The sequence below is a fragment of the Schistocerca americana genome, chromosome 3, assembly GCF_021461395.2.
Source record: "Schistocerca americana isolate TAMUIC-IGC-003095 chromosome 3, iqSchAmer2.1, whole genome shotgun sequence".
Classification (NCBI taxonomy): domain Eukaryota; kingdom Metazoa; phylum Arthropoda; class Insecta; order Orthoptera; family Acrididae; genus Schistocerca; species Schistocerca americana.
This window is the reverse complement of record NC_060121.1, coordinates 805300832-805326014: the sequence shown is the minus strand read 5'-3', so window position 1 is coordinate 805326014 and position 25183 is coordinate 805300832. Positions and strand designations below refer to the sequence as shown.

At 42.7% G+C, this 25183-nt stretch overlaps 1 protein-coding gene across 1 annotated transcript in view; it reads right to left on the bottom strand.

The window, feature by feature from the left end:
• Positions 1–25183, bottom strand: part of LOC124607216 (ATP-binding cassette sub-family G member 1) — a 485230-nt gene that overhangs the window by 194257 nt on the left and 265790 nt on the right. Inside the window, exon 5 of the mRNA XM_047139486.1 lies at positions 21020–21165. Coding sequence (XP_046995442.1) covers positions 21020–21165 — 146 coding nt within the window. The remainder of the gene's footprint in view (positions 1–21019; positions 21166–25183) is intronic.

Below are 25183 nucleotides of genomic sequence, written 5' to 3'. Positions count from 1 at the left end.
TTATGAAACGGTGATTGGCCGTTAATTCCAGCGATATTATTTTAATTTGGTGACAACATGTGCTTCCTCTCTGGAGACTCCTTGCATTTTTTAACAAAATAAATGACGTTGGAGGCATAAAACGTTCATTTAAATGACATTCGCTGAATTGCCGCACCGCTTCACCGGAAGGAGTCTAAGTCGCTATCACGAGGTAGGTTTCAGCCAATGATGGCTAGATCGAACTTGCCAAAAACTTTCGTCATCTGATATAAGTTGTCGAGAGAAACTTGGGACAGAAGTAGTTCATGGTCAACTATTATTGTTGTTGATGTTTTCAGTCCGACGAAGGAGTTTGATACAGCTCTTTACTTTCATCGTCATATCTGACTGACTACTGTAATCTACATTCATTTCCACCTGCTTACTATAGTCAAGACTTGGTTTCCATCTACAGTTTTCACATAATTCCCTTTCTTACCAAATTGACGATTCCTTGATGCCTCAGGATTTGTTAGTCAACCGAACATTCGTTTAGTCAAGTTTGCCATAAATCTTTTTCTTCATTTCGATTCAGTAGGTCTACGGTAGACACCCCATCTGCCAAGCTAATGTTCAATATTCTCATGTAACCTTATTTCAAAAGATTTATTCTCTTCTTATCTAAACTGTTTATTGTTCACTTTTCACTTCCTTAGAAAGTTAAACTCCAGAAAAATACCTTCAGCAAAAACATTTAAATTTGCATTCGATATTAACAAGTTTCTCTTTTTCAGGAAGACCTTACTTGCTGTTGACAGTCTCCATTTTACACCCTCTCCACTTTGGCCCTCACCGGTTATTTTTCTGTGCAAATAGCAAAACTCACCTATTACTGTTGGTCCCTCATTTTATAGTCTAATTCTTTCATCATCGCCGGCCGCGGTGGTCTAGCGGTTCTAGGCGCTCTGTCCAGAACCGCGGGACTGCTAAGGTCGCAGGTTCGAATCCTGCCTGGGGCATGGATGTGTGTGATGTCCTTAGGTTAGTTAGGTTTAAGTAGTTCTAAGTTCTAGGGGACTGATGACTTCAGATGTTAAGTCCCATAGTGCTCAGAGCCATTTGAACCATTTGAACCTTCATCATCGCCTAATGTAATTCGACAACGTTCCCTTATCCCTGTTTAATTTTTGTTGATATTCATCTAATAACCTAAATCTAACTGCTCTTCCAAGTCCTTTGCCGTCTAAAAGATTTACGTCACCGGTAAACCTCAAAGTTCAAGTATTTTCTCACTGAAATTTAATTTTTTCCCCTTATGTCTCTTTGATTTCTTTCACAGCTTTCTCATTGTACATATAGGAAAATGTCAGGTATAGCCTACTACGCTGTCTTACTCCCTTCTTAATTATTGCTTTCCTTTCATCTCGTTCGACTCTTGCAACTACAGTATGGTTTCTGTAAAAGTTGTAATTAACTTTTCTCTCCCTGAATTTTATCCTTACTGCCTTCAGATCTTCGAAGACTATATTCCTGACAATGCTCTTAAAAGCTTTCTGTGAATCTACGCGTGCTGTAGACGTAGCTCCGCGTTCTTCATCCTATCTTCTAAGAAAATCATTAGGTCCATGTTGCCTCATGTGTTCTCACATTTCTCCGGACGCTAAATTGCTTTCCCGAGATCTATTTCTCCTTTTAAATTCTTCTGTAAATTATTCAGTCTTCTTTCTTCGTCGTTTACTTGACTGAAAATCAAACTTTCCTGCCGAGTGAAAACATAAGACGCTCTCGTGGGTGATCCAATTGATGGCTCCTGTGGATGGAAAAAGGTTATATGCTGAGGGCTGAGGATTATTTTCTTCTTGTTTCTAGTAATTATCACGGAGAGCCGAACGTTACACACGTTCATTTCCGGCGTTCTGTCTGTATATTTTTAGTCCAGACAAATTTTCTGATCATTCAGAGTCCCATTTAGACAAATTCTGGGCTCGTCCCTCAGAAACAAAGCAAGCAAACAATTAAAAAACGATATCCTAAAATTTACTCGTCCCACCAATCGATCTCGTACACGAATTCCTTGTCGTCTTGTACGTTTTGTAACTAAGAGCGTACTCGGCGATGCGATTGGGACAGAGAAATAACCTACCCGGGTAGCCACACAATCCAAAATACTTTAGGCGCATTCATTCTAAACGAAACACTTTTTCTGCTTCATTATCTGCTTTACCCGATCGTCATCCTTTTCGTTCTTCGCAGATATTCACTTCATCAGTATCCGTTCGGTGCCGGTGCGTCACTTCAATACTTACCCTGAGCAGTCTTGTGTTTGGAAGAAAACAAGCGCACATCACTCACCTTTACACCCATTTATAACTTACACCAACATTTCAAGAGAGACTGCAGGTATATGTGAAGGAAATGATCTTTCCTTCATGGGGAACCACAGTCGTGTAAAAATTTTTAGAAGAAATTTTCGCCATTTGACAGTTAATTGTTCATTTATTTTACACAGTCATGATTTAGGCTTTATAGCCATTCTCAATTGGAGGTTGAAATGATAAAGTATACCTGACCTGTCTGTGACATGTCCTCGTCGAGAAACTATTTTTATGGTCTAATAAACCAGTTTTCATATAACAATAAGACCAGAAATATGTTTTTTCGACGGTGACATTTCACAGACAGGTCAGATACATTTCAATATGCACTTGAGAATGGCTATAAAGCCGAAATCATGATTGTGTAAAATAAATAGACAATAAACAGTTAAACGGCAGAAATGTCTAAAAAAAGAAAAATTAAAAAAACCACTTGTGGAGGAGGGTCGACGCTCTTGAATAGCGGAAAAGAACGAGAAGGCCTACACGAGGCCAATATAACTCGGACGTAACCTTGACATATGTCGGCACGGCAAGCTGTGAATTTTTGGGCGTACATTCTGGTAAACCCCGATTCAAAAAATAAGTTATAAGAGAACCGACAGGTTAAGCGCGATTTATGTTCCGGTAACCATTTAAGCTCCCTGTGACAGTGTCTGAATTAGCTGCTGTCCCGACTAGCCTTCGCAGTCTCGCCTAATACGAATGACTTCTAATAGGTTCCTAAATGTCAAGCGGAGGAGTAGGCAACTGGTTTGTTTCCAGTTCCTCCAACCTGATTTGCAAAACATGGAATAAGCCAGTACGGTTGTCACAGTGCTGTATCTTAACATTTACGTTGTGCTCTGCAACAGCTCTGGAATCCTGACGTCACTTTTCTTTACCATATCACATCAGGCTGAGATAGGATACATGTCAGGTGTTGGCTCTTTATGACTAATGTAATAAAGTTACATGTTTTGAGAAATAGCGCAGTGAAGTTTCAATAAAAGCTCATCAATATTTGAAGTACATTCAATGTGATTCATTTATCCATAAGTCACTGCTTTCAAATATTTCTACAATAAGGACATATTTTAAAAATAATAAATGTTACCCACAGTTTTGTTCTTAAAACTACGTCATGGGTATTTAACAAGGCTTACTTGCAAAAGGGGTGCACTTAACATAGCTTAGCATTGACTTACCTTTATTAATTTGCTGGGTGAATTAGAAAAACATTAGTGTGAAGTCTTTCAAAAAAATAAATAAATAAATAAATTTAAAGAGGTCGAATTGTTTCAGTTTATGATACAAGATAGACATTACCAATTTTTGCAGTAATAAAGTTTGACATCCTCAAATATTGATCTATGATCAAGCACACTATATAAAATTAATTTTAGTTTCATGACAAGTAAACAATGTTCAGGATGGTTCAAGACATTTCTTCCATCCCACTGTAACGTAAATTCTCCTAAACCATGGGAAGGGACACAACTTGACATTGTTTACTTGCTCAAATAATTATTCAAATTTACGTGATTAGTAACAACTTTTGAGGAGTACTTTCATTCATAAATATATTCAGGATCTATATCTGAGTCGGAATTATGCACATTATCATGGGATTTGTACAAAGCATCCCTGAAAAGCATTTTCCTGGCACGTACATCACACACCTTACTACTAAGGGCAACCATCTTGTTGGCTCTTACCACTGTTTACATGCATACATCCTGACAAAGTTGCCGTTAGTAAGAATCTGAAATTAGACATACAGCTTCCATTACTAGGTTTAATTCGGAAATATCAACTAATATGAATAAAGTATATCATGTACTAAGTCTCTTACCTCTGTTTACAGCTGAGGTCTTCATATAGTGAACTGTTAACTACCCCCGCACAGCTATTATCGTTATCGTTATACTACGTAAACAATGTGGAAAAAATGAAGCTCGAAATTGACCGAGAGTCAGACACCGTTGCGGCGTCCTAACGATCGCGTGTAAACTGCTCAATTGACACGAACGCTATATGACACAAACGTGATACAGTATGCAGTAACCACGGCTGTTTGTACATCGTACATATAACACTCAAGGAGCCAACGGAACGTGGCACAAATGACAACCTGATAGTCAATCTCCGCACTACCTGTTTCAGATTCCCCGTAATCAACCATCGACACTGGACGTTGCATAAAAGACGTGACGGGCATTATTTGTTTTGGAAGGATCCCGCTAACACTGTAAAAAGAAAATTGCAAATATCTACCGAAACGCCAGAGAGAAAGCGCCAGGCGACTCTTAGGAGGGACACACTGTGTATCTGCAAAGTGCGAAATGCTGTCGCAATAGAGACCTGAGTGATTAGCAGATTTTCAGAAATGTTTATGATCGGGCACAATCTCTCTTTTCTAGCATTCGTAAACGGTTCGCTGTTATTTATGATTTACAAATTGTGTTTTAACATCGTGGGGGATTCAATTGCTGCCGACAAATCGTTACTTTACTTACCATAGACAAGTCGTGTGCGTTATTAGTTTGTTAATCACGTCAACTTTGTTCTGTGTAACATCGTACTTAACTGTTTGTACAGAAAATGAGTTACACTTGACGTTACACGTTGAGACTATTGCGCAAAAGTAGTGGGGCATTGTCAGAAGAGAGTTTCCTGTGGACACAGTTCTGCCGCGCTACGAATGAGGGGACATTCAATAATTACGTGAGCTCAAAATCTCACCAATTCTCATTTAGAGAGGGACCATGAAAATCTCACGTCAACTTTTTAATTCGGAGGGTATACATTATTATAAATGCTAGTATATCGTTTTATGAAATTAATTTGGAGCATAGACACTAGTACAGTGCCGACCACTCTTTATGGCCTCTCTGAACTGAACTTAAAGCTTTACACGTCTGGACGCTCGGAATTGCCCGATTTGAAACAACTACCACACAAGTGTCACATTTCATTCGCGAGTTCCCTGCCGCGCCAATGGAATTCACTGTATGTGAATCAGCGGGACAGTCGTGATATTCTGCAACGCACATAAAGCCGACGATACTGAGTTAAACATGAATTTTTATCAAAACTGTTCCATTGCGTATGTTAAGTGGTATGCCAACAAGACGAAACACGCTTGCGAACAAAAAGTTAATCGTTTATGGAAGGAAGCTACGCTGAAATTCACCGACAAGATTTCTCTTAGTGATTAGATAAATCGAGAGGGTGAAAAGTTACATGATTATACCATACAAAGGGAGGTACAAATAACGTTGCCTTTCATCTAAAAAGTAAGTAAAGGTTCGGTGACATTTAATGTATATACGAGGTATAGAATGTTAATAACTTTGGTTCTGTTTAAAAAGATTTAAGAACTTTCACGTGCAAAATTCGGAGGCGTTGCTTTTCAGCACGCCTCGTAATGTATTTACAAAAGGTCAGGTTTTGTGGTGAATCTTGAGAACGTTAAAATTATTTCCGTGGCATCTTTTTGTCCGAATACTGTTCAGTGTTGGCATGTTTAAAAGAAAGTGTTTTTAACCACGTGTTAAAACAAGTTTAATATACTTCCTCAATAAAACATTTTTAATTAAAGTGTTTTAACTATTGTTTAAAACAAATAACAGATTTTCACTTTCGAATATTTTTAATCCGACTACGGGTAAACCTCGCGTTAGGGGGACGGGGGATCCCACGCATCTCACCCGAACAGAAGTGGGTGACGCTGATCGGGAAGTACGAAAGATCCTGCACTTGCCATATACATCTTTCTGAAAGCTGAAAGAACATTTGGCGCAAAGTGATTTTTCTACGATGAGGACGTTCACAGACCGGTTTTCGAATCCGTTACCAAGAGCGGATTTCCATAGTCAAGGAACTGATTCTTAGAACGTTCCAAGCGTCATTTACAGAGGCTTCGTGAATTATAATGGAAAATATCGTCATGTACATGTGTCACATTGAAGTGTAGTTCAGCATTCAATGAACGTTTCTTGGCCTGCCATAATACTATGTAACTCCCCTCGTGTCTTCTAAGGCGTAGGTTGAGGACTAGCCCAGAATTTGCCAAAACGAGAGGTGAAAACCACCTAAACGACAATCAGTGTGGCCGGTGTACCAGACCGGCGGTCGTCAATACACCGTGCGGATTCGATTCGGATGTGGCTCATCTCTGCGTCTTGTAGACTGGCGCTTTGCGCGTTAAGTTATACGAGAATCTTATTTATTTAGTTAAACTGATCTTATTAGGGCCATCAGGTCCTCTCCTAGTTCGGACCAGGATTTCACACATACAGTACCATCTTTACATCGTAGTTCCCTAGGAAATAAAAATTTTAAAGTGGCTAGTAGTATTAAAATGATATAAGCATCTGAAGTAATAACGTAAGCAAGTAATACTGGCTATGAGCTAATAAAGTTAGTGCTGCCAGTCCTTGTACTACCGCTACTGCTGCCACTCATAGGGGTACTAGTGATAATAATCACAATAATAATGACTATAATAACAATAATGATAGTGGAAGATATAGAAAGAATTTATAGGTGTGCAACATAGATGTTTTCTGATACAGCGAGTTAAGAGAAAAGGAAATTTAAGGAGAATGCGCCAGCTAGGAATACCGCGAAAAGAAGAAGGTCTCGTTGGGAGGAAGGATGTAGAAAGGTAACGAGTGCGTAAGGGACTATAGTAATCCTTACTGTTTCTTTAGTAGATATATCATTAACTGCCTTCTGAACCTGGAGATGGTATTCAGTTCTCTAACACAATGCGGGAGTTTATTCCAGAGTCGGGTTCCTGTTACTAAGAAGGTCTTTGATAAAGTGGCTAAACGACGATGGAGTGGGACAGAAAGGATTTTGCTCTGGTGGGAACTGGTGTTCCTGCCACGATTTGAGAAAAGGTATTAAGGTCGGGAAGAGATATGAGGGACAGTGTTTGCTGATCTGACGGTAGAGAAGTCGGAGGGTATGCAGATCTCTGCGGTAGTCTGCACGTAGCCAGAATAGTTACGCATATGATGGTGAAATATGATCAAAGAGTCTAATATCACAGATATAAGGAACACAGGATTCATAACCAGTTCCAGGCGCCGTGAGCTTTCCTGACAAAGACTTTCAGGTATATTGGTTTGCACTTAGATACAACTGAAGGCCATCAGCATGCATGTGGTATTTGCAGCACAGCAGAACTGATGACTCATAATTGACATACACTGAAAAGAGTATAGGACCTAATACCGAACCCTGCGGACGCCAGATGCTACCTGATTCCATTGTGACTTTATGGTGCCATACATGACCCGCTGCTGGCGAGACGTCAGGTATGAGCGAAACCATTGCACTGCACTTGGGGAGAAATTTATGCCACTAAGATTGGAAAATAAAATGTCAACGTCAACAGTGTTAAAGGCTTTGCTAAAGCTAAAGAAGCACGTGATAGTCGCCTCTTGGGCGTCTATGGTAAGCTGCAGGTCATCTCTTACCTTTATTAAGGCAGAAGTTGTGATGCGATGTTCACTGAAACCTGATTGGTATTCGTCTAGTAGGTTATTTGCAGTTAAATAGTTTGTTAGCTGGTCGTGGACTATACTTTCTAAGGCTTGAACGGTGCAGAAAGAATTCAAATAGGTTAGTAATCAAAGGGTGCTGTGGCAACGCCCTTAAACAAATGCACTGCCAAAGAGATGAATTCTTTCGGTCGGCACCTGTACGTTCGAAATATCTCCATGATAATGTTGGTGAATAAACATTTTCGAGGATAATTCTTAGTGTATGTTGCCTCAAAGTACACGGTATCGATTTTACCGGCTTTGATGGTTACTGCTGCTAGATTCCGAGGGCCATCAGCTTGTATAACATGTGATACGACATATCCGGTTGTTCACAACATCCTACAATGTGCGTCACGTAAGTCTCTTTGTGCTTATGTAAGCGGATATTTCACGTTTCGTATTCGCTGTACTATTATGTCGCATTGGAGTTTCGTGTAATACGATTACGTAGCTTTTCGACTTCCAGCTTTATTCTAATTCCCCGAAAGGTTCTTTTGTGTCTCCTGAAAAGGTTGTCCTAAGTGTTTACGTTGCATATTTAAAAAACGGTACAGTTAGAGGGCCGTTTGGCTTATTAACGCATAACAGGAAAGCTAGAGCACTTGCAAACAAAGAGTGGTTAAAAAGAGAGGTTAAGCACTGCGTAGCACAGCGTACTCACATTCGGGAGGCGCGCTGTCCTTAACCCCCTTTCGACCACCCAGATGGCTGTCAGCAGATCTTGACTGTGGTTATATGGCACGCAGACCTCCAGTAACATCCATATCACATGCATAATTTAAGAGGGAAAGATGCCGATGCCGGCGTTAGGCGGGGAGCAATAGAAGAACGGTAGGAGTCCACGAAGCTCAACAGAATACATTGTCACAAATCAGCTAGAATATGCCTGGTTTCTAGAAATCAAGAGGGGAAAACTCTCGAAAATAACATCACCACACCACATGAAAAGATGTTAATAAAACACGATTCTTCTCAATCAGTTTACACTGGCGAACCAAACATTATCGCCACCCTCTTAATTGCCTGTTGGTCGACATTTGGTACGCAGAACAGCAGCGATTCCGCGCGTCACGGATTCCTGGAGGTATGTCGCACCCGGAAGTCTACTTGGTCTAGCAAACCACGTAAATGAGGAGTGAGGCCGGCCGGGGTGGCCGAGCGGTTCTAGTCGCTACAGTCTGGAACCGCGCGACTGCTATGGTCGCAGGTTCGAATCCTGCCTCGGGCATGGATGTGTGTGATGTCCTTAGGTTAGTTAGGTTTAAGTAGTTCTAAGTTCTGTGGGTCTGATGACCTCAGTAGTTAATTCCCATAGTGCTCAGAGCCATTTGAACCATTTTTTTTTTTTTTTTGAGGAGTCGATGATTTCTGGTCCAGGTGCACGATTAGCTTCCCATTTGTGTACCGGCGAGTCCAGATGAGCGAATTTGGTGGCCATGACGTGAACTCACTTTCTCCTCAAACCACTGTAGCAGATTACTGTTTTATGAGACGGACAGTTATCTTGCTGGAAGACGCCATTACAGTCGGGGAAGACATCAAGCACGAACGGATGCAGGTGGTCCGCAGAAATGTTAACGTCGTCCACAGTTGTCATAGTGTCTTCCATTACTACCACTGATCCCATGAAAGCCTAGGTGAACGTTCCCCGTGAACATAACAAGGCTCCGACCGGCCTGCGTCCTTAGTGCTGTGCTTGTTTTGAGCAGCTATTCGCGAATACGGGCACGACAATCGACCTTGTGTAGCAGGAACGTGCGTCATCTGAAAAGGCAACGCATTCCTATTGATCCACGGTCCATTCACGATGATCCTGTATCTACTATACACGTAACTGACGATATCGGGGGGTCTACAGGCGAAACCGTAGGGACCGTCAGCTGTCGAGTCACGTGTTCAACAGTACATCAAATGGTTCAAATGGCTCTGAGCACCATGGGACTCAACTGCTGAGGTCATTAGTCCCCTAGAACTTAGAACTAGTTAAACCTAACTAACCTAAGGACATCACAAACAGCCATGCCCGGGGCAGGATTCGAACCTGCGACCGTAGCGGTCTTGCGGTTCCAGACTGCAGCGCGTTTTAACCGCACGGCCACTTCGGCCGGCCAACAGTACATCCTGTTCGGTGCGTTGCTAAGCACTCGTGCCTGCACCAATATTATACTATGTCGTTAAATCTGACACAGATCGACAGATCGACACCTACCTTGCATTACATAGTGGACATACCTCTTGTCGGCTAGATCTGTGATGATTCTTAGTTGTCCAACGCCTTTTCGCCTACTCGAGGTTTCATCATCCCTCAACTATTTTCCATAGTTGCTCACGACAGTAGAAAGCAAAGAGGTTCACAGTTTCCGAGAAGCTGGATAGAAGCTGGATCCTATAGCGAAGGGCCATAATAATCTATCCTTCAAGTCATTTAAGTCAGTGGATTTCCCCTTTTGCGGCCAGTGTCGACGATGTTCGTCTTTGCTTCACTCGAATACTTATACACGTATACTTAAATATGTGCTCGCAACACCACCAGACAGCGTTCAGCATCGCTGCTGGCAGTGGCCATAATGTTTTGGCCCATCAGTGTCTGCACGAATTTCGATTCTCCACGGGCAGCCCAACAGAGGCACATATAAGTAACAGGTATCGGCGATTTTTCATACACGTGTACTTAAATAAACACGAACACGCTCGTGTGCTCCATCCAGAATTCCTTAATACAAATCTGGTTCCAGGGAGTATCATTTCTGCATTAAAAAGGAAAGATAAACAATTTTAAACTGACGATGCTGATTTCTTGGATAGCTTATTAAATCTTAAGGATAAAACAAGTGATAAAATGGAAATACAGCATGAGGCATACCGAAGTTGTCTCGCATACACAGCTAATCTATCTACTGTCGTACAGAAATTTTCATTTCCACATTTCCCCTTCTTATTAACCTAATAGAATGTCAGTGATATGCGAAAAGTTGATAAGAATATACTAGGTATGAGTGGCTAAAGTGGACAAGGGCCAGCCCAGACAATGACACTTTTTATCTTGGGTGTGTAGCACGATGCGGAGGGTGGGAAATCTCTGTTTAAAACCTGGTTTTTAGAACAGGCTTTGTTCTCCAGTGTTGCAATCCCACTACTGGTGACAAACAAGGATGGCAGAAGATAGCTCGATATGCGGTACACACATCAAAGATAATTTAATCAGTGAATCAAAACCAAATAAACTATCCTAAAGAAAGGCACTAAGGATTTCTCTTTAACGGAGCTCAACTAGATACAATTCAATGGCATCCGTGAAATTTATCTGCATCTGCACCTATATTTCGCAACCCACCTTACGGTGTGTGGCTGAGGATATTTATGATACAATCGTCATTTACCCTTTCCCCTGTTTCCTTCGCAACTGGTGCACGGAAAGAATTTCTCTCATATTCTCGTTGTGGTATTTCACCATTTTTCTTTGGAAGGAAGTAATATTTGCCCCACATTTCTTGCAACCTACGCTGTCGAAGTTCAACAGAACACCCCTCCGTGATGTGCAACACGTCTCTTGTAGTGTCTGCTGCAAGAGTTTGTTGAGTACCTCCGTAACGTTGTCACACCGACTAAACGAATCAGCAACGAGAAGCGTCGCGCATTGTCTGACATTTCCAATCTTTTCTATTAATCCAACTTGTTGAGGGACCCAGGCTGATGAGCGGTACTCGACAATAGGTCGAACGTTATAACCCACTTCTCTTCCTTAACATTATTTCAATGAACCTCAATCTGGCATTCGCTTTTCCTAGAATTTGTCTTATACGGTCGTTCCACATTAGGACGCTCTGTATGGATACTCCTAGGGACTCATATTTCTTGTACTGTATTGCAGTGACTGTGTTGTTCCAATTTACTTTACATCTGAAGGACATTGCAAAATATATTAAAACAACACACCCACTGCAGTACAGCATTTCATGCCTAATGCTTGGGCTTCTACGTTAATCATATATCTCTTCCAGAACGGGACTCTCAGTACCTGTGCGAGCGTAGGATGTAGACAAAAAGGGTGACATATCGATGATTTTTTCTCTCCACGGAACATGCTCCGGCGGCCGAGGCTGTCAAGGGGACCGTTCGCGTCAAACTGAAGATTCGGGTTCGAATCCCAGCCCGGTGGCACATATTACGTGAGCACACAGGCCTCCCATTTCATGATATTGACCATGATCATCATTGTTGTTGTTGTGGTCTTCAGTCCAGAGACTAGTCTGATGCAGCTCTCTATGCTACTCTCTACTGTGCAAGCTTCTTCATCCCCGAGTAAGTACTGCAACCTACATCCTTCTGAATCTGATTAGTGCATTATACCTTGTGAAAGTGTTAAGTTGTGATGTGCTTGCTACTGTGTTCTGTGTGCCAGGCAACGAAATTACCAACAATAAAATGTAATTAGATGCACTAGGAAAATGATCTAATCATGCTCATTACATTATTTACAGACTAGAACGTATTTATCTTCCTGAACAAGCATCTTTTCGACACATAACCTCACTGGCATACACAGCAAACGAAACTAACCTCACTTCAGATTAACTACAATGTAAAATTTACTGTAAATGCACCTGATGATGGCAGCATGCTGCCGAAATGCGCTTTGCTAATCTAGTAACAGATGACTCTTGCAGTATGTATTATTTCATAAAAATCTTCCTTTCTGGTCAGAAGGTAGCACAGTGTCTCTTCTAGAACTGCAAAAATCTGTTGCGGAAAAAAATACTGTTTGGAGGCTATAAATGTGATATGAATGAAACGAACGTTGTTCTGTTCCGCCTAATACTGAGTCGGTGTAGGGACTCTTGTACTGAAGCGTAAATGCTTAAATACCGAAAAACTCATTGCCAGAAAGTTAAATATCGTGTTGCAAGAGCACTCTTTCGGTTACCCTTAAAAATCAATGGCCTTTAGAAGGACTTTGGTTCAGGAATCACTGCTCTTGTTCAATCATCATAAAATTCCCAGTACTCTGCACTTTTTTGCCGACGCTCCCATACGTATATACTACATACATATATACACACATGCATATATACCGCACCAAAGCCACTAAGTCACTTCTATTTACATCAGCATTACGACGCAAGAAATTCGCTACACAACTAACGTTTTCACATATTTTTCCATCAGGACAGCATTTAACTTCGTTGTATTGTAGTGTTTCTCTTACAGTTAGTTTTACTGCCAAAAACTTAACCACAATAGCTTAAGGATGAAAATTCTGGATCTCAAATGACTGCAGACAATTTGAGCAAAAATCTACATTAGCGGTCAATCGACAAAATAAATGGTACGGATGAGTTACCTAGGATATGGAATTAACTACTCTTTCAGTACATTTAATTCCCGCAGGCTAATGACATTCATTTGCATACAAATTGCAACATTGTCATTTATCCGCTTACGTTGGAACCTTCTGTAGTAACTAGAATTTCGATTAAATTAAATATTTATAAGCTCTTGGTTTTTATTTGTGAAACTGTATTTCTTTCTTGCTGCTGAGGGAGCAAAGAGCATTACAGTATACCTACGTGATTCATTCAACTGTGTCTGTGCTTGAAGCAATATTATGACTAATAAAGGTAGCTTTTCTCCAAACATTCTGTAACGCTGCATCTGGACTAGTAAGAGTACCACGAAAGATCTTGACACGAATTACGACTGTCTATCGCCGAGAAGCGTTCGAGAATGAAACAACAGCTCAGCATGTGTCATTTGTACAATCAGGGATTCCCCATGGGTTATTTAGCAATTGTTATTCTTCGGCTCCACTTAATCTAATTACTATGGGGCACACTAGAATATTAACTTGATTCCGTGAGTGCTCTAATATCCAACATTTAAGGTAATGAGAACTTTGATTTCGTAAAAAATATTTGCTTAGTACCTTTGCCTGTATTTCTGTGCTGCATGATGATTGAACATGTTTTCAAGTGCTCCCTGCTGGCTGTAATTATCTAGCTGGAACTGAATTAAATTACAAGGGATCGTCAGCAGGAATTCGTTGGTCACATTTTTTAGCAATTCAGGGCCCACATTAATTTAACTGCGCTAGACAGAGTTAAATAAGAAGAGGTGCGTCTGTAGCATGTCCCTCCACAGCGACCACACCAGGAACGCTACCTGAATAGAACAAAAGAGCTACGCGTAAGAAATAATTTACGCACGCGGAATTTTCAGCGAGTTGCGGTATTTTATTTATTTAAACGTATGGCTAGGGCCTCCCGTCGGGCAGACCGTTCGCCGGGTGCCGGTCTTTCAATTTGACGCCACTTCGGCGACCTGCAGTCGATGAGGATGGTAGGATGATGATGACGACAGCACAACAGCCAGTTCCTGGGCGGAGAAAATTCCCCGCCCCGCCAGGAATCGAACCCGGGCCCAGAGGATTGGCAATCCGTCACGCTCACCATTGAGCTACCGGGGCAGACAGTTGCGGTATTAAGAAGTCTGCATTCTAGTTGCTCCTACTGGTTGTACGACACTTGACTCACTCTGGACTGGGACGTGGTCTTGATCATTGTCATTTCCTGAAATGAAGGAAAAAATCAATAACCCATCAATCATCCATTTGTCTGCCCATCGCAACTTCATTTCCATTTCAAATTATATCTTCCACTCTAGTCTCGTCCCTTATCCAGTTGCTTCTTTAATTGTCTTTCCTAGTTATTCCCGACATGAATTTCTGTATTACTTGCCGAGAAACTCTTAGTTAAATAGTTGTCGCATTAATAGGCCGTATCTCACTGCCTTAAATCAAAACTGGTAAGCCAAACTGCTTATAAAGTGACGGTTCGGACGAAAAGTTCTATTTGGTTCACCCAAGCACTCCAGGATGCCGTTACTTTCTGTCTGTACGTAGTTTTTCAGGCCTATTTCCCGCTTTTCCTATTAAGTTCTTGCATTCTTCGTCCAAGATTACTTCACTTGAGGTAAACATTGCGGCGCCATGGACAAAACAAGGCATGTTCTATTAACAAGCGTTTCTTTATCGTTTTCCCAGTTTATTTTTAGTAGTCCTGTAGGACTCCTGAGAATTGCTTGGCTGCTAATGAATCTCCCCGCCTTACTTCTCAGTTCTTAATGTCTTTGTGAAGTCTAATGGTAGTCGTAGCATTGATGTATTGATGTAAACAGTCCTCAGTGCGCTAACACTTCTTGTACCCTGGAACTGGAGCCTGTAAAATGGTTGGGATGACGTCATTTTCCGATTACGGCTTTTTGGTAATCATCTAGGCCTTTTACAGTGTTAAAGATCCGCTTACAGATGTGAAAATGTACGCTGCAAATGATAAAATGTAACACTACCCGTAGAAAACAAAGATATTTCGTAGGAAGTAGTTGATTAAACGCGCGATGCTAGTGGGTAGATAGAATTTGGATGCAAGAGTAAAAGGGGGAGAGGCATATCAGAAAAAGAATGTGAAGATAGCGGAGAATTCACTATTGAGTATTGTGAGGCGTTACGTAGGTAGACTCTAAGAAGAAAACAAAAACAAAAAATGGTGAGTCACAACAAAGGAGTTATGCAAATCAGTCACAATTGTAAACTTTGGTGGCTGATGGATGGATGTGCGACGCTGCAGCGCAGTTTCACAGCGCAGATGGCAAGCATCGTAAACACGGAACATGTCGATACTAGGGCATAACGTCTTCGTGAATTTCATTCTGTAAACTTAGTCGGACAGTAACTATGCCTCGCAGATAGGCGAGTGAATAATATACTTACAAGACACCGTGGAATCGCTCGAAATTTGAATAGGAGCATTGTCACTTTTCGACTAAGTTGGCAGGAGCAGACAAGCCATGGCTGAACACAGTTACGAAGGAAGCAGTCGACCTCGAGAGACGACAGAAGGTGGGGACCGAACAATCCTCGGAGGGGCACCCAGAGCTCCGGATTCGACGTTATCATCGACTCAACGTGCAATTAGTGTTTCAGCGATCACAGAGACCATTAGTAGGCGACTCACAGGAAAGGGGCTGAGCACAAGGCGCTCCTTGCGCCGACTGCTATTGACCAACGAGCCTGTTTCCAATGGTGTCGCGTACATTCGGCCTGGAATCTCACTGAATGCGGTAGAATTGTCTTCAGTGATGAGTAACAGGCAGTAGTAGCTGACCGAAACAGACGCAGCAACAGGGAAGTAACTGTTTTCGTGACATTTACGAGTTGCTAACCAGGAACGAATTTTATTATATCATCTGTGTGCTTTAATAGTTTAGTTTCTTGAGTTTCTGCGTGCAAATTTAAAATCTAATAGCCACAGTTCTCGCGTTTTCGTTTGCGTCCGAAAGTAAACCGATATTGTGACATATTACAAGTTCCTAATCAGGGGCCAATTATTTAGTGCCAACTGAGTGCTTCGGTAGTTAGGTTTTTGAATATCTGCGTATTATTAGACACAGTTCCTGCGTTTTTGTCAGGGTACAGTAGAGTTGCGCAGCACGTGCCGATAGTCCGCTTATCTGCATACTTTCGTTTTCCACGGTCTTTAGTATGGACAAGGACTGCGATTGTTGTGTGCGGATGCGAGCCGAGTTGGTGACACTTCGCTCTGATTCAGGCTGTGATGGCTTCGGTTACACAGCTTGAGGCTGCAGTGGATGGGCACCACTGTTGTGGGCTGGCCGTGGGGATCCAGCGGACGTCCAGCACTTCGGACTCTTTTGACCGGTCCTCACCGGTGGCCAACGCAGTTCTCGCACTAAGGTTGACTCCTCACCTGTGATCGTGTGGGAGGTCGCCCCAGGGCGAAGCAGGCGGTGAAAGACTTCCCAGGCGGCCGCACGTAAGGCCTCCCCGGTTGTCTGACAAACAGGTTCCAGGTGCTGTCTGTGGCTGACACTGTCGTTGAGGTAGATGCTGTCACCTGTACTGTTTCAGAGGAAACCACTCAGCCTGCAAGATCCGGGCAATCACACAGGGGGGATTATTAATAGTTGGGAGCTCCAACGTTAGACGCGTTATGTGGCACCTTAGGGACTTGGCTGACACAAAGGGAAAGAAAACCAATGTGCACTCCGTGTGCATACCGGGTGGAGTCTTCCAGATGTGGAAAGGGTCCTTCAGGATGCCATGAAGAGCACAGCGTGCAACCAACTGCAGATGGTTGCTCACGTCGGTACCAATGATGTGTGTCACTTTGGATCAGAAGAGATTCTCTCTGGTTTCGAGCGGCTAACAGAAGTGGTAAAGGCTGTCAGTCTTGCTTGCAAGATGAAAGCAGAGCTGACCATTTGCAGCATAGTCGACAGGACTGATTGCGGACCTCTGGTACAGAGCCGAGTGCATGGCCTGAATCAGAGGCTTAGGCGGGCCGAACACAGGAAGAATGTAGATACAGGAACCAGTGGTATAAGAATTGTAAATTGCCTTAGCTGTGTTGGGAAAGTACCAGAGCTCCAAGCTCTAATAGAAAGCACTGATGCTCAAATCGTTATAGGCACTGAAAGCTGGCTAAAATCGGATATAAGATCAGCTGAAATTTTTGCGAAGTACCTAACGGTGTTCCGAAAGGATAGGCTAAACACGATTGGCGGTGGCGTGTTTGTTGCTGTTAGAGGTAGTTTAACTTGTCGTGAAATTGAAGTAGATACTTCTTGTGAGTTAGTATGGGCAGAGGGCATTGTTGGCAACCGGAATAAAATAATAATTGGATCCTTTTACCGACCTCCCAATTCAGATGATACAGTTGCTGAAAGGTTCGAAGAAAACTTGAGTTTGATTTCAAACACGTACCCGACTCATACGATAATAGTTGGTGGTGACTTTAATTTACCCTCGATATGTTGGCGAAAATACATGTTAAATTCCGGAGGTACGCATAAAATATCATCCAAAATTGTGCTAAACGCATTCTCTGAAAATTATTTCGAGCAGTTAGTTCATGAGCCCACGCGAATAATAAACGGTTGTGAAAACACACTTGACCTCTTAGCAGCAAATAATTCTGAGTTAATAACGAGGATAGAAACAGATACAGGGATTAGTAAACACAGGGTTGTCGTAGCGAGACTGAATATTGTAATCCTCAAATCTTCCAAAAATAAGCGAAAAATATACCTGTTCAAAAAAGCAGATAAAAATTCACTTGACGCCTTCCTGAGAGACAATCTCCTCTCACTTCAAATTAATAATACAAGTGTAGACCAGATGTGGTTTGAATTCAAAGAAATAGTACCGGCAGCAATTGAGAGGTTGATACCAAATAAATTAATAAACGACCGAGCTGATCCTTCTTGGCACACAAAACGGGTTAGAACACTGTTGCAGAAGCAACATGCCAAATTTAAACAGACGCAAAATCCCCAAGATTGGCGATATTTTACAGAAGCTCGAAATTTAGCGCGGACTTCAATGCGAAATGCTTATGACAGTTTCCTCAACGAAACTTTGCCTCGAAACCTGGCAGAAAATCCAAAGAGATTCTGGTTGTACGTGAAGTATGTTAGCGGCAAGAAACAATCAATGCCTTTTGTGCGCGATAGCAATGCAAAGATCCGCTGAATTACAGGCCCATATCGTTAACATCGATATGCAGCAAGATTTTGGAACATATATTGTGTTCAAGCATTATGAATTATCTCGAAGAAAACAGTGTGTTGACACACAGTCAACATGGGTTTAGAAAACATCGTTCCTGTGAAACACAACTGGCTCTTTATTCATATGAAGCGTTGAGTGCTATTGACAAGGGATTTCAGATCGATACCGTATTGGCCGGTTGCGGTGGCCGAGCCATAACACCGTCATCATGTGACTGACCGTTCGTCATCTTTACTTCGCTGTGGCCGAGCGGTTCTAGGCGCTTCAGTCCGGAACTGCGCGACTGCTACGGTCGCAGGTTCGAATCCTGCTTCGGGCATGGATGTGCGTGATGTCCTTAGGTTAGTTAGGTTTAAGTAGTTCTAAGTTCTAGGGGACTGATGACCGCAGATGTTAAGTCCCATTGTGCTCAGAGCCATTTGAACCAATTTTGACACTGTATTTCTGGAAGGCTTTTGACACTGTACCACACAAGCGGCTTGTAGTGAAATTGCTTGCTTATGGAATATCGTCTAAGTTATGTGACTGGATTTGTGATTTCCTGTCAGAGAGGCCACAGTCCGTAGTAACTGACGGAAAGTCATCGAGTAAAACAGAAGTGATTTCTGGCGTTCTCCAAGGTAGTGTTATATGCCCTTTGCTGTTCCTTATCTATATAAACGATTTGGGAGACAATCTGACCAGCCGTCTTCGGTTGTTTGCGGATTTCGCTGTCGTTTATCGACTAATAAAGTCATCAGAAGATCAAAATAAATTGCAAAACGATTTAGAAAAGATATTTGAATGGTACGAAAGTGGTAGTTGACCCTAAATAATGAAAAGTGTGAGGTTATGCACATGAGTGCTAAAAGGAATTCATTAAACTTCGCTTACACGATACATTAGTCTAATCTAAAAGCCGTAAATTCAACTAAATACCTAGGTATTACAATTACGAACAACTTAAATGGGAAGGAACACATATAAAATGTTGTGGATAAGGCTAACCAAAGACTGCGTTTTATTGGCAGGACACTTGGAAAATGTGACAGACCTACTAAGGAGGCTGCCTAAACTACGCTTGTCCGTCCTGTTTTAGAATACTGCTACGCTGTGTGGGATCCTTACCACATAGGACTGACGGCGTACATCGCAAAAGTTCATAGAAGGGCAGCACGTTTTGTATTATCACGAAATATTGGAGAGAGTGTCACGGAAATGGTACAGGATCTGGACTGGACATCATTAAAAGAAAGACATTTTTCGTTGCGACGGAATCTTCTCACGAAATTCCAAACACCAACTTTCTCCTCCGAATGCGAAAATGTTTTGTTGACACCGACCTACATAGGGAGAAACGATCAGCACGATAAAATAAGGGAAATCAGAGCTCGTACGGGAAGATATAGGTGTTCGTTCTTTCCGCGGTATACGAAATTGGAATAATAGAGAAGTGTGAAGGTGGTTCGATGAACCCTCTGCCAGGCACTTAAATGTGATTTTCAGAGTATCTATGTAGATATAGATGTAAATATCGCTTCGAACTGAGCCCCGATGACCAATGAAGGTGTGTCTGGAGACGCACTGGTCAGCGGTGGGATAGCAACTGACTCCAGTCCGCCGTACGACTTGAGTCTGGAGTCTGGAGTACCATTTCATTTCCTATAAGGACCCCTTTGGCTTTTCTTCCGCAGCACTATTGCAGCACAGTGGTTCGTCGACGTCCCTTTATGCTACCGTTCGTGGCAGACCATCCTGGGTTTACATTTCACGAGGTAATGTCCACCCGCAAGCGACGAGCGTTTCTACTGCTTGTCCTCGTGCTTGGCAGTACATATCTTGTCCAGAAATTTCGCTAGATTTCTTCCCAGTTGAGAATGTTTGGAGCATTATGGGCAGGGCCATCCAGCCGGCTCGGGATTTTGACGATCTAACGCACCACTTGGACATAGTTTGGCACAATATCCCTCAGGATGATATCTGTCAACTCTATCAGTCAATGTCAAGCCGAATAACTGCCTTCATAAGGGACAGAGTTGAACCAAGGTGTTATTATCTTGCTCAATTTGTGTAGATCTTTTCCTCGAATAAATTATCCAATTTTTCTGAAATTGTAATTGTCTGTACACGTAAATTACTTCTGCCATTTTCCATCGATCCCATTCCAATAATTCCTTCATGGTGCGTCTTAAAGTGTACATTTACACGAGGCATGTTCGACTCCATGTGATATGCCGTACTTTAACTGCACTAAGATGACAGGTAACCTATTTTTAAATTTGAAAGTCTGCCAGATGTTGACGTTATCGTCTAAACTACTTGCAGAAGAATAGGATTTTAGAATCTTAGTGATGATTTTACTTTAAAATGCTTTTATAAAAGCTGTTTTGAGCACAACTGAAAGATTTTAATTTCGGCAGCGCAATATGAGATGAAAGGGAAAGTATAAAGAAAAACTACTGTAGCTATCAGGTTGGGAAAGCAGTGCCACGGTTATGTAACAGCCATCGCGAGGAACGCGCGCAGTTTCTCCTGTTAGGGTGCGTTAGCCATTGGGTGCGTCCAGCGTAACGTCATACCTGGTGGGCTCGTCCAGGAAGAAGACTGGTGGATTGCTGACTAGCTCCAGCGCCACGCACAGCCGCTTCCGCTGGCCACCCGACAGCCGCTCCGTCCTGGTGTTGCGGTGTTCCCACAGTCGCAGCATCTCCAGGATCTCCTCCGTCTGCACAACAAAGGAGGAAGCATCCGCGTGATTACTGTCCAGCTTAATTCTGCTGCGCGATAGCTGTATACAAAGCAGAGCAGCGAACCAGCCAGCAAACAAATGAAGCTTAGTGAGCGCCTATTTGGATAATATTGTGTTGAAGATATCATTATCCTGATGATGATTGTCTGAAATAGAGACCGAAACGGGGAGATATGAAGTGATTTAATAAGTAATAAACGTAGTTATTAATTTACCTACGAACGTACCGCAACAAAAATGGCTCTGAGCTCTATGGGACTTACCATCTGAGATCATCAGTCCCCTAGAACTTAGAACTACTTAAACCTAACTAACCCAAGGACATCACACACATCCATGCCCGAGGCAGGATTCGAACCTGTGACAGTATCAGTCGCGCGGTTCCAGACTGAAGCGCCTAGAACCGCTCGGCCACCGCGGCCGACCGTACCGCAACAGACAAACAGATAGTCACCCAAGGAAACATCATAGTATGCCACATCTAACACATACACTCAAGACAGTTCCACTTATTTTTGTTATACACTGCGACAGCAGCACTCGAAGAGGATAGAAAGCTATGGGTCTGAATACGATATCGGATGAGTGACAGTAGTATCATTGATAATAGGGAGCGTGTGTCGTGATATGAAAATATACGCCAACTAAAAAAACGATGCTATATTTGTCTTTCTTTAGATCCTTCAGTAGCTTGGGAGATATGAAACGGTGCTTTATAGGAAAGATTATTTAAGATTCTCCTTTAACGTACAGATATTTACTGAACAGTGTAGTTTTCTTTTAAGAACAAAAAATGGCTAATAATCAGCAGAAAGCCTGACCTTTTGGAGAAAGACTCCGCAAGTCTGCTCAATAACGTGAAGTTTTCGTCAGTACACTTCGTCAAATCTGTGAAAGTGGAACGTAGGAACATGGAATGCAGTATCTACATTATTTAACGTACCAAACCGGTCACAAAAAGTGATTCAGTATTCAAACTTATTCCGGAATGCAATACCTACATTATTTAACGTACCAAATAAGCCACCAAGCTGAAGGAAAAACCACACTGACGCGATAATAAAGCGTCAAAGCAATAATTTTTTTCTCAACAGAGCAGAAAACAATTCCACAATGGACATCTGTACTACAAACGGCAAGAATCTTAAATATCTTCGATTCCGAAGTAAAATATTCGTGAAGTAGAAAGTCGAAAGAAGGGTAAGAATGTATTTTTTTTTATCTTGCTTTCAGCGGAGTATCATTTTTTTCTAGTGCTTGGAATGCGAAAATTTAACAGCTATTTCGTTAATTATGTAGAAAAATAATTAGAAACTGGCATTAATGTTACTGCTGGCTTTTTCGCCACTAGGGGGCTCCATTGTTGTTCCATATGTCAGAGGGCAATAATTTTCACAGCAGTAATTGCTGCAACTATATATATAGACTGTGGTAACCTTGTAACACAGTCTGTAGCCTTGATAATAGCTTCAATTCGGCGAGGAAGAGAGTCCACAACATGCCACATCCAGAGGAAGCCATTCATTTATGATGAATACTATGGAAAATTAAATTTACGGTGATGTTGTTCATTACGTTTCACCCACTGTTTCCGAAAGACCACTACGTTTCCTATGGACATATGATCGGATGATTTAGTGGGAAAGTCAAGGTGCGACAAGGTGCCTGAGCGTTCGTCGCACCAGGAGCGCAAGTGTGCAACTCTGTCAATACGACAGAAACATCCAGTTTCGCGTTCACTGTAATCTGAATGAGTAGTTCCAAGTCATGGTACGAAAAAACTCCAAAATATAACACAACGACCTCCAGCCTAAATTACACCCTCCACATACTGCGGATTAAATGCTTCATTCGCCCTCTGGTGTAGTCGATATCTTGTATCATCTGGAAAAGAGGCAATATAGCGACTCGTCGGCCTACACTATATGCCTCCGATCACTTGCTGCCCAGTTTCCGTTCTGGCGGGTCCATTAAAGATGTGCAGCTTCATTTGCAGCTTCGAGGTATGGTCTTTCTGGCGGTATCAGAACACAAATGTCAATTGCAGGCGGTTCCTTTTACAATGATCTGTCGGGAATTGGCAGATGTGTACCTGCCTTCGCTGAAGGCAATGATTCTTGTGGGTTTTGAAGCGGATTGTCACTGACAATGCGTGATACACCAACAAAACGAGCAACTTCATTCGTGATGCTGTCATGTGCGTGTGCAAACACAGTTGCTCTATTCTGCCATTGTGTCACGTCTCCGCGTCGACCCATATAAACGAGTGGCACAGAATCACACACACACACACACACACACACACACACACACACACACACACACATGCACAGACGACATTTTCATTGCTGTGCCATTGCTGTGCCTTACGTCAGTCGTTCAGAATGACGAGACTACCTGGTATCCGTTCTACAGTGTAATCAATTCTCCAAACCGATCAGTATGGTCTCTTACGGTTTTCGGTGACATTTATTCTTCAGTGTCTTAGTGACAAACGTCTAGAGGGAGATGGCGCTGTCGTGAAAGTAATCAGATGACATTCTAAGCCGGGAGACCGACGGACGTTCAGCCGCCTTTTGGCAACTTTCACCTACGAAATGTGAACATTACGTCTTATGCGTCGGTTAATTACAGGTGACCATGCCCGCTGCATTTTAAATAAACACGCTGAGTGCGAATATCTTATCTTGGCTGTATTATACTAACTACACTCATACTCATAAATTAAGAATAATGCTCATACATGGTGAAACAACGTTCTGGTGCGCGGTTTGCGGGTTTAAATCACCTCGGAGTATGACCATGCGGTGCATTTGACCTGTGGTCGTCGCACGGTGACACTGGCAGCAGTCCACATACGCAGAGGTGTGTTGGTGCATGTCAGAGTACGGTGCAGCGAGTAAGTGTGTATACGTTTTCAGACGTGCTAATGGTGACTGTGTGTTGAAAATGGTTCAAAGAACACATACTGATGACGTTATGAGAGGTAGGATACTAGGGCGACTAGAGGCTTGTCAAACACAGTAGGTCGTGTGCCACAAAGTGTGATCTCAAGATTGTGGCAACGATTCCAGCAGACAGGAAACCTGTCCAGGCGCTACAGTGCGGGACGTCCACAGTGTACAACACCACAAGAAGACCGATATCTCACCATCAGTGCCCACAGACGGCCACGGAGTACTGCAGGTAGCCTTGCTTGGGACCTTACCGCAGCCACTGTAACAGTTGTTCCAGACACACACTCTACAGACGACTGAACAGACATGGTTCATTAGCCTGGAGACCTGCAAGGTACATTCCACTGACCCCTGGTCACAGGAGAGCCCGTAAAGCCTGGTGTCAAGAACACAGTACTTGGTCATTGGAACATTGGTCCCAGGTTATGTTCACGGACGAGTCCAGGTATAGTCTGAACAGTGATTCTCGTCGGGTTTTCATCTGGCGTGAACCAGGAACCAGATACCAACCCCTTAATGTCCTTGAAAGGGACCTGTATATAGGTCGCGGTTTGATGGTGTGGGGTGGGATTATGATTTTTGCACGTATACCCCTGCATGTCTTTGACAGAGGAACTGTAACAGAACAGGTGTATCGGGACGTTACTTTGCACCAGTATGTCCCACTTTTCAGGGCTGCAGTGGGTCCCACCTACCTCCTGATGGATGATAAAGCACGGTGCCACCGAGCTGTCATCGTGGAGGAGTACCTTGAAACATAAGATATCAGGCGAATGGAGTGGCCTGCCTGTTCTCCAGACCTAAACCCCATCGAGCACGTCAGGGATGCTCTAGGTCGACATATTGCTGCACGTCTTCAAACCCCTAGGACACTTCAGGAGCTCCGACAGGCACTTGTGCAAGAATGGAAGGCTATACCCCAGCAGCTGCTTGACCACCTGATCTAGAGTATGCCAACCCGTTGTGCGGCCTGTGTACGTGTGCATGGTGGTCATATCCCATACTGATGTCGGGGTAAGTGCGCAGGAAATAGTGGT